Source organism: Gouania willdenowi, chromosome 19, assembly GCF_900634775.1.
Source record: "Gouania willdenowi chromosome 19, fGouWil2.1, whole genome shotgun sequence".
NCBI classification, from domain to species: domain Eukaryota; kingdom Metazoa; phylum Chordata; class Actinopteri; order Blenniiformes; family Gobiesocidae; genus Gouania; species Gouania willdenowi.
The window spans coordinates 18139967-18150622 of NC_041062.1; the positions used below are offsets into that span (position 1 = coordinate 18139967).

Below are 10656 nucleotides of genomic sequence, written 5' to 3' on the forward strand. Positions count from 1 at the left end.
CATTCCTTTAAAGTGATCAAAGTAAAGCAAAGTTGATCTTTCAAGGACGTTCCTGCTCGATTTGAGTCTGCGAGCCAGCAACTCATCTTTAGCTAAATGACGAGCATCCCACACCCTTTCCTCTTTATCGTATTAAAGTAATACTGAAACAAAAGAGCAGTTTCATTCAATCCTGCACACGCTCAAAGGTGGAGCTCGGTGATCTGATCATGACATAATAATGACTTACGACACCAAAAATAGTGTTTCAGGAGTTGTTGAAATCACTCAAACTCAAAGATTTCTGCTTTAGTTAAAGCAATCTACAACCTCCTATTTTCATATAAGTGAACCTGCATCAATTACATTTTCTGTGATGCTGAGCTTCTGAATTTCTTAAGAAAAAATTAGATTTTTTTAAAAAAAAATTTTTAAATGTATAATTTCTGCCAAATCTAAGTTGACTTGTTTTCATTTTAAGTTAAACTAATGCAAAACCTTGATATGAGAACAACTAAGAGTAAGTACAGTATTTATTAAATCAATGTAAATTAAATCAGTCGTGTTGATTTAAAAGAACTTAACCAAATCCAGTGTTTCTAATTTAAACATTTCCATTGAGTTGATGCAACCATTTAATTTTTTTCAGTGCAGGAATTGAATAATGCATCTGTATGATGGCAACAAACATGTTATAAGTTCAATTGTTTTATTTGTGTACAGAGAACCAAAGATAAGGAGAAAAAAGGTCCAAACAAAAATTGGAAAATTGATAATATTTACTTACATAGAATTTAGTTATTTCATTTGTGCACTCTTAAATCAAGCAAGCTTCTTTATCTCTTTTTTTAAATATCATAAGGCTAGAATTGTTACATTTTGAGGAGTAATCTTGAATAAAGTTTGTCCCATTCCGCTAGCTCTTACTTGCTATTTTAATTTTAATTTTAATTTTTTTACCAGAAATTATCATCAAAGTCTATTTGGTGAAGGCTGCAGTCACTGATAACCAATATATGAAGTTTAATGAATATTAAGTCAACTTTACTTTACTTTATTAATTGATCTAAGTCCCGTGTGTCAAACTCATGGCCCGGGGACCAAATCCTGCCTTTTGGGGGATCCAATTTGGCCCACAGGAGAAAACATGAATCATTGTGTTTAATGAAACTCAACAATATTTACAGGTGCTTCCAGTTTTCCCAGTGCTTATATTACATGATTGCAGTCATTTTTAATGTTAAACTCAAAATTCTTACAAAATTCTTTAATTTTCCTCAAATTATGACACAATATTTCACTTAATTGAATAGAAATTGTTCACAAAATCTAAGAAATTTAAAGTGACGATCCTGTTAGGACTAATATCTGTCACTTATTGGTTGGATATTGTGAGTTTCTTACATATTTTGTATTTTATGTATTATGTGCAAACTAGGGAACAATAATGTTGAAATTAATATGTGTGCTCCTTATTTCACCCCTGAACAAAAATGAGTTTGACAGCCCAAGGCAGCATGAATTATTGTTATTTTTTGAAGTACCAGAAGTTTTGTCTGTCTGTGTGATAGCACTTTGATGGACTGGATACTTATCTGTGTTGTATTCTGTTTATTCTGTATATATACATTATAAAGACTTACAGGTACAGATGATGGGCTGAGATGATGCTGAGTAATGAGCCTAAAGTTTGTATAATCTGCAATTGGTTGATTTTCTGCCATAAATGATCCTCATCCTCATCCTCACCTTCAGCAGAACAGCAGGTCAACAGGACGGAAAGCAGTGCAGGCCACACTGAGAGGAAGTGCGTCCGTCTCCCCATCTCTGCCCTGCACACACACACACACACACACACAAGCTAGGTTACTGTGTTACTTCATCAGGCTCAGAAAACATGAACAATTTGAACCTGAGTATTTACATAAAGATATGTAAATCAGCAGAACTCCTCTGACGAAGACTGACAGTTGACAGTCGAAACATGTCAGAAGTTTTCCTGAAACAAGTTCGGCTGAACTACGGCCGGGCCCACGGAACGTCTCCGCACCGAAAAGCACCCGAGAATTCAGTGAAATGTCTCGGTTCCACCGAATAAAACCAAATAAATTGGGCAGCGTAAAATTGTAATCTACGTTGAATTGCCTTTGAAACTATCACATGACTATGTTCCAATAAATTTAGAAGTTACCGTAAAAGGGGGTGCCCCCCCCCCTTTTCAAAAAGGTTTCTGAGAGGCTCTTGACATCCGCTCATAGAATATCTATGTGAATTTACAGCCCGATTCAACAAGCATTAACGGAGGAGTAGTCATTTTAAAAATGGGGCACCCGGAGGCTCCGTGACACATACAGAGTAATGAGCCCCATTCATATATTGGTATGTGTCAATGATTCGGTACCACCAACTGTCGCATTATTTGACTCACAAATAAATGAGAAAACGACTTTAATGGAAATTGCCTAAAAAAGGGGCCCTTAATCAAATTGTGTGAGGCATAATCGTAATCTACATTGAAATACCTATGAAACAATATATCACACGACTATGTTCCCATAAATTTGGAAATTACCAGAAATGGGGGGTGGGCCCTCGGACCCCATTTCAAAAAAAGCACTCCGAGCGTCTTCGTTCATAAAGTATTCATACCAAACTGCATTGCGATCTAACAAGAACTAACAGAGGAGTAGTCATTTGAAAAATGGGCCCCCCGGGTGGCCCACTGGCACCCCCGTAATATTTGACTCGCAGCAAAATGAGAAATCGACTTTCGTTTTTTTTTTGGGGGGGGGGGCCCTTGGAGTCACCCTGGGTCCCAAATCAAAAATCGGGCTCCGAGTGTCGATGCATACACATCCATATATTATAACTACCAAATTTCAGAAAGAAGAAGAAGAAGAAGAAGAAGAAGAAGAAGAAGAAGAAGAAGAAGAAGAAGAAGAAGAAGAAGAAGAAGAAGAAGAAGAAGAAGAAGAAGAAGAAGAAGAAGAAGAAGAACAAGAAGAAGAACAAGAACAAGAACAAGAACAAGAACAAGAACAAGAACAAGAACAAGAACAAGAACAAGAACAACAACAACAACAACAACAACAACAACAACAACAACAAAGTGAGTGGCGTTTTGAGCCTGGTAGCCCGGCCTAAAAACAAAACCTCAATTTAACATACTAAAACGCTAACACTAAGTCCTCATGCTAACCCTAAACGTATAGTAACACTAGCGCGAACACTAACCATGATTATAATAAAAACATTTGTGATAAAATATGTATCATTATTTTATATTTGTAGATTAGACTGGGATTTGGTTCATTTGACATACAAGGGATTAAGATTTTGTGCGCTGGGACTTTTATGTTCGTTCCGATATTTTCCATCACTATTCACAGACAGAAGCTCAGACTGTTTCTCCTTTGGTTCCTGCTGCACTAAAACACAATCTTTATCAATTAAAACCGTAGAATGATTAAATACATGGATTTCATTAACCTCTTTTATAAGAGCCAATCCTGAATTACACATTATAATTTAAATCCAAACCATTACAATTGATTTCAAGCTGAACCTTTTTTGGAGGCATTCCTTTTATTAAGTCGAGTTTCAAATTGAATTGAAAAACATAAGAGAACAAAAAATTTGCCTTACAAATAGTTCAAGTCCGGGGCCGAAATCCGGCCCTTTAGACCATGCAATTTGGCTCGAAGGAGAAAGTAAAAAAAGACAGAAATAAAACTAATAATTGTGTAAATAACCAAATAATTCAGTTGTAGATATCAGCTCTTCTAAATACACAAATTTGATGAAATTCCACAATATTTTGAGGATGACAATTTTTCCATGCTTTTATCACATAACTGCAGTCATTTTAAATTTTAAACTGTTCAAAGAACTAATTTTTTCAGAAATTCCATTTCATAAACTACTTTATATTTTGCACCTGACCTAAAATGAGTTTGACACCCCTGATTTAAGGCTTTTTAATGAACACATGGGGCCTTACAGTGCATGGTGGTGGATCACGTTAGGAAAGGACCCACAACAGTCAGGGAACAGGATTTAATCCCAGCAGTGTGCTGTGTCACAATAAAACCACTTTCTAATTCTGAGCTGGAATCTTGGACATTCAACGTAAAATTTGTGTCACTTTTTCATAGCTGACATATTTTGAACATTTAGCTCATTTTTCTTTCATTTGAGACAGAAATTCATGTAAAACAGCATGTTCTATATCATTGGTAAAAATGTGTAAACATGAAAATAAATCTAAAAGAAAATTTAAATGTTAAATTTATATTTAAATCTAAATGTATGAGTTAAATGTAAATCTAAATTGAAATGTTAAATTGATATTAAAATCTAAATGTTTAATCTAAATCTAAATGTTAAATCGGTTGCCACGAGTAAAGCTAAATGTTTAGAAATTATACAAAGTGGACAGGTGCAGATGCAAAAAAGCTTGGAGGGTCTATATAATGTATAATTTAGCTTTACACTTGGCGACCCATTTAACATTTAGATTTAACATTTGGATTTAGATTTAACATTTGGATTTAGATTTAACATTTAGATTTAGATTTATTTTTCATGTTTATACTTTTTTAACAATGATGTACAACCTGCTGTTTTACATGAATTTGTCTCAAACAAAATAAAAATGAGCTAAATTTGAGTAAAGTGAGTTAAATGTTCAAAATATGTCGGCTATCAAACAATAACCTCGTTCTTACATTCGGCACCACATTTGGAACAATCAGATACACATAAAAGTGTCTAACACTGGAGGTGGAGAGTGAACAATGAGCCCAGTGTGGCTATGAAATCTCTCAGTAATTGTCCTTTTGTAGAGGGGGAAAAAGGGATCTCTGCTTACAACATTTACAACTTGGTCATGGAATTTCACCTTGGTGTAAGAGAATGACCTGTCTGAGATACAAAACATACAGGAAAGGTCCCTTAGCACCTCCCTGAGAAACTGAGACATCTACAGGTGTAGGCGTGGCAGTAAGGGAGAGACATAGGGTGTCACATAAATCACTAACCAGAGTGGGTCAGGGGACAAAAATACGAGGGAAAAACACTGTTCCTCAAACCGAACCAACAGAGCATTCCTTTAAAATCAAATGCAAAAAGTAGTTTAACAAGATGGACTAAAAAACAGCTTCCCAAGAACAAAAAAAAAGAGTCAATTCAGGCGTTTGCAAAAAAGAGACTGAGAAGAAGTTCAAAGACTGTGTATGCAGACAAAAACATGCCTGCCAGGTAAGCATACCACCACTGGGCGTGGGCCGACCTTGTTAAAGTGGGGGTGGGGCTTTTTTTAAACAGGTTTAGGGGTCACAGTAGGGGATCTTTGACATTGATCTAAATGCCAGTGTGAGTGTCATAAAGAAGTCAGGTCTGTGTTTACCTGTCACTGTCAACACAACGACAGTGTTTATAGCTACAATACACCAGGAATGATCTCTACCCGGGTTGAATAATATACTATTTTTGAAGCAGTGGAACACAAAGCTACACAAAACATTAAACAAAAGTTGTTTAACTTTGTCCAAAAGTGCCACTAACGTCTACCAACATTGACTTTTTACAACACAGCGTCTTCAAAACAAAGAAGCAAATCTACAACTACTCAAAACAAACCTCTTACTGTGTCCTCGCCAACGTCCAAGTCCAAAAGTCCAACGATAAATAAGGAGAAAAAAAAAAGGAACTCCTTCTTTTGGTTTTTCCCAAGAAATAAAAAAACCCCAACAACTTTGAATCCACCTGAGCTGAAATAATCAACTTATTTGTCCCAATTTTAAAATCCGTGGGGAAAGTTTTCCTCCTTTTCTCTTGTTTCTTCTTCTTTTGCACAGTGCACTGTAGTCAAAGATTAACTCCTTTTGCCCTTAAAGCCCACTCAGCCGAGCAGGGTGTGTGTGTGTGTCAGTGTGGGAGACACACAAGGAACATAGACTCAGAGGGAATGAGTGGTTCTGACTGTGAGTGCTGGGACTTGATCCCTCCTTTAGCTTCTATGCACACACACACACACACATACACACACACACATGCACACAAACACACACACATGCACACAAACACACACACACACCTTTTCTCCAAAGGTGAGCAGAGAACTTCTCCACCCTAACCACAGCCCACCTCCCCCCTACTTTTACTCTGTTGCCGGGTAAAAGCTCCACACCTCAGTCCCCCCCACCCCCCCATTAAAGAGCTCACCTGTGTGGGCTTGAGGCTCCCTCCCTTTCTCCTCCCTCAGCTTTTGGGAGTGGTGAGTGCAGCAGAACACTGGCCTCAGGCTGTGGGAAACAGCTTTTTGTGACTGTGTGTTTACTCAGCACTCACAGGCACATTTTCTACCTGTCAACTTTCAGAGAGGAACGTTGTGATTGCCACAGAGCGGTTTTCACTTTCCTGCTTTCTCCATCAGCTTGAATGGGTGAAGTAGGACTCAGGTGGAAGGACGGTATTTACGTTCCTGAACTGAAGAAGCCCCATGGTACAACACCTGTCATTAGCATGAATAAGGTGTCATGAAGGCTGTCATAAGGGTTGTTCATAATCCTATCCCTAGCCAGTCGTGACCCTAACCCCTAACCCTACCCCTACCTAACCAGTAACCCTACCTAACTTCTAATCCTATCAAACCCCTAACCCTAAATCCTAACCCCTAACCCTAACCCTACCTAACCAGTAACCTAACACCTAACTCTACTTAACCCCTAACTCTACCTAATCCCTAACTCTACCTAACCCTAATCCTACCTAACCCCTAACTCTACCTAACCCCTAACTCTACCTAATCCCTAACTCTACCTAACCCCTAACTCTACCTAACCCCTAACTCTACCTAACCCTAATCCTACCTAATCCCTAACTCTAACCCCTAACCCTAACCCCTAACCCCTAGCCCCTAACTCTACCTAATCCCTAACTCTACCTAACCCCTAACCCTAACCCCTAACTCTACCTAATCCCTAACTCTACCTAACCCTAACCCTAACCCCTAACTCTACCTAACCCCTAACTCTACCTAGTCCCTAACTCTACCTAACCCCTAACTCTAACCCCTAACCCTAACCCCTAACTCTACCTAACCCTAATCCTACCTAACCCCTAACTCTACCTAACCCCTAACTCTACCTAACCCCTAACTCTACCTAACCCTAACTCTACCTAATCCCTAACTCAACCTACCTAACCCTAACCACCTAACCCTAACTCACCTAATCCTAACTACCTAATCCTAACCTACCTAATCCCTAACTCTACCTATCCCCTAACCCTAACCCCTAACTCTACCTAACCCTAACCCCTAACCCTATATAGTTTTAAGTGTATTTTACAGCTGATTTAGGAGCTGTTATCATCAGAGATGCTAACAGAAAGCTAACACAAGAGGAAGGTTAACTTTTATTAGGTTATTTATTTCAGGCTCAGTAATTGGGATTAATTGTAATTGAACTTTAGTAATTGAGAACGTATTTGTAAATGATAATTGTAATTTATTTGTAATTGGAAAAAATGCTGGTCACTATAATCGACATAATCGATGTTATCCGTTTATTTGATTGATTGATTGATTGATTGATTGATTGATTGATTGATTGATTGATTGATTGATTGATTGATTGATTGATTGAAAGAAAAAGAACAGCACTCCTGAAATTATGAATGACCCCCTTAGTATTACTATATTTATTAAAGGGTATCACTGTCTACTTGCTAGTTTTTGTTGTTGTTTTTAAAGACCATTGAAGAATCTTAATGTTAATTCATGGCAGTGACTGCTTATTTCACACCCTTACTAACTCTGATCAGTTGTACACAGGGTCGTTGGGCAGTTTCTATAGCAACTACAAAAAGCCATACAGATACAATGAATGTGTGGGTGACAGATTGAGAGAAACAACCCTTTTCTTCACTCTGGCTTTGTGAAAAACCCATTAAACTTTCAAAAGTCTAGACAGACAAAAAGGCAGAGACACTAAACCAAAGGTAACAATTTGGGCTTTGAAGAAAGCAGCAACCATTAAAGTGAAAGATCTAAAGTTGTTCTGTGGTTCTTGATCCTCACATTAACATGAAAATGTAATACTGGAAACCAACCTACATTATATTGTCAACCACCAATAAATCTGCGATAGATAGCTAGGCCATGCTAAAGCGCTCACTACGAACTAACACCAGTGTTTAAGGAATTCTATAGATATTTTTGACAAGTTAAGTTAATGCTAATGTGTGTAGTTAGCATTGAACTCAATTAAAAAGGGATTATGGTTTTTAAAAAGAACATCAAGAGTAAAGTGTTAAGCTCAGCGAGAATAATGTTTTTTTTTATAATAATAGTCCTAAAAAATAAATGCTTGAATCCTAAATTTTACAGAATTTTTTATTTATTTATTTTTTCGAAAATACCTTTAAATTATTCATTTTACCGGTATGTATTTCATTTTGGACCTAAAACTCTGAAATGCAAGTTTAATATAGAAAATCCCTGCTACCATGCAGTGTATAGGAGCCATAATTTATTTCTAACAATATCTAAATTTTTTGTATTTTATTTTGTAGCTCTGTTTACCTGGCCCTGATGTGGGCGGAGCAAGAAGGCAAGTTAGGTTGCCATGGTGATGGCAACCTAACTTGCCTGTCCCCTTTTTGGTTGAACTTTCTGTATATATTGGAAATGCTTTGAGCTATTACTGGAATAAACAAGCAAATATATCATTTTAATCCATGTCCGATGCAAGTACACGTCAGAACAATCCCTGAATGCAACCATAATGAAGAAAATTAAAGGATTTGGATGCTACAACCAGTTTACAATAAATTATGTTATTTTTTTTCCAGACAATACAGTTAAAAAGACAAATTAAATCAATGGTAACACGTGTAGTTGGCATAAAAATCTGTCTAAGCATAGTTTACGGTTCACTTTGAAAATGTATCAGCACACACAGTAGAGCTCAGGATAAAACATGTTTTTATATTAATAATGGTAACATAATAATGGCTTGGATTAATACTACATTTCAATTTTCTAGTTAACTAATAATTAGCCAAAAAATTAACGAAAACAAAAATGGTTTTCGGAAGTATGTTGGTCAGTTTGTTTGCGTGAGTGTGTTTGCTTGTCTGTATGTGTACAACGATAACTTGAAAAGTGATGATCGGATTTTGATGCAATTTTCAGGAAATGTTGATAATGGGTCAAGGGACAGCTTATTAAATTTTGGTGGTGTTCTGGCAACCAAAAGAAAATATATAGATATATATCCCGTTCATATTCCCATCCACACTGTGGAACTCCTGTTAAGAATTGTTTTAGAACACTGATGATGTCATCAGTGTACGATCGCACACACTCGCACACACACACACACACATAGACCAACGTACTTACGATAACGGTTTTTGTCTCCATGGAGACATACGGATTCGATCGGCCGTTTTCGAAAGTTTGCGGTAAACGAGCGCAGGTTCTGATTTAAGTTATTGCCTCCACCAAGAAGGTCATATTTTCACCAACTTTCATTTATTTGTTTGTTTGTTAGCAGGGTTACTGGCAAAAGTACCTCACAGATTTTGACATTTGAACCAAATATAGATCTTACACCACAAAAGACTTCATTAAATCTTGGAAGGGATCCAGATCAATATATGGATCATGGATTAGCTTGAAAAATATCATCATTGGAGTTTTTTTTTAAAAAAAATTTTAATTGTGAAATTGACGGTTATGTAGGGTTGGTTCCTTAATTACCACACGAGTTGTATCTGGATCAGATCTGGATTGTGCATTTCAATAGGATTTTCCACTTAAAAAAATAGGGGTGCCCATACACTTCGACCTGTAAAAAAAAAAAAAAAAAAAAAAAAAAAAAAAAATCGTTTTTTGTCACAATATATTAACTTGTTGTATACTTCTGAATTTGTTGATTACAAAAATTTATTATCAATATTATCATTATTGTTTACTTGAAATGTGATATGGGTAATAGGACGAGTGACCTGCCAAGTACATTGTGTACACTGGGTGTGCCTGGGTGAGCATGTTCACACAACACACACACACACACACACGCCTGCAGTGATGAGCACCTCGTCATGGTGAATCACCACCAACATTCCTGCATCTGCTACATACAGGAGCTGAGTGGGCAACAACAGACCTAGCATTCTGAATGATTTCTTCATTTTTTTAGTGATTGATACTAGCAAACGAATGAATTATATTGTGCTTACTCAGTGCGGAGCGTCAGTAACGAACCCAAAGCCTTCTCACTGACTACTTCAACCAATACTGCTATGCATTTATTTATTTATTTTTTGCAGTACTGGTTGAAGTGCTGAACCCTCCTATAGAGGGTTTTCACCCACGTACGTTCTGCGCAGTAACCCTGATGCACGACCATGTTGGAGGCACTTGGAGGTAAACACTGCGATGAATAAATGTCCAAAACCACAGAAAATCTCCTCAAAATACGTTATAGATGTAAAGGCATACAAGGAAGGACTTGGTTCGAAGGAAAGGGCACAATATTTGGAAAAGTTACAGTTTAATGGTGGTGAGTCGGCTCCCTCGTCTTGGATCATTGATGACTAGAAGAGTCTTCAGTCTGTTGCGTCATATCCTGATATGGTCATCTATTGGTTTTAACTTTAACCCAA

At 37.1% G+C, this 10656-nt stretch overlaps 1 protein-coding gene across 4 annotated transcripts in view; it reads right to left on the reverse strand.

The window, feature by feature from the left end:
- itgb4 (integrin, beta 4) overlaps positions 1-5995 on the reverse strand; it is a 46127-nt gene extending 40132 nt beyond the window's left edge. For 2 of the 4 annotated variants that reach the window (XM_028475563.1, XM_028475562.1), the window contains exons 1-2: positions 5620-5992; positions 1729-1811 (exon numbers count right to left, since the gene is read on the reverse strand). In XM_028475563.1, the coding sequence (XP_028331364.1) occupies positions 1729-1804 (76 nt within the window). In that variant the 5' untranslated portion in view covers positions 1805-1811; positions 5620-5992. Of the gene's footprint in view, positions 1-1728; positions 1812-5619 lie in introns of all 4 variants that reach the window. The other 2 variants (XM_028475560.1, XM_028475561.1) reach the window with 2 other exon arrangements.
- Between the last annotated feature and the right edge of the window lie 4661 nt (positions 5996-10656).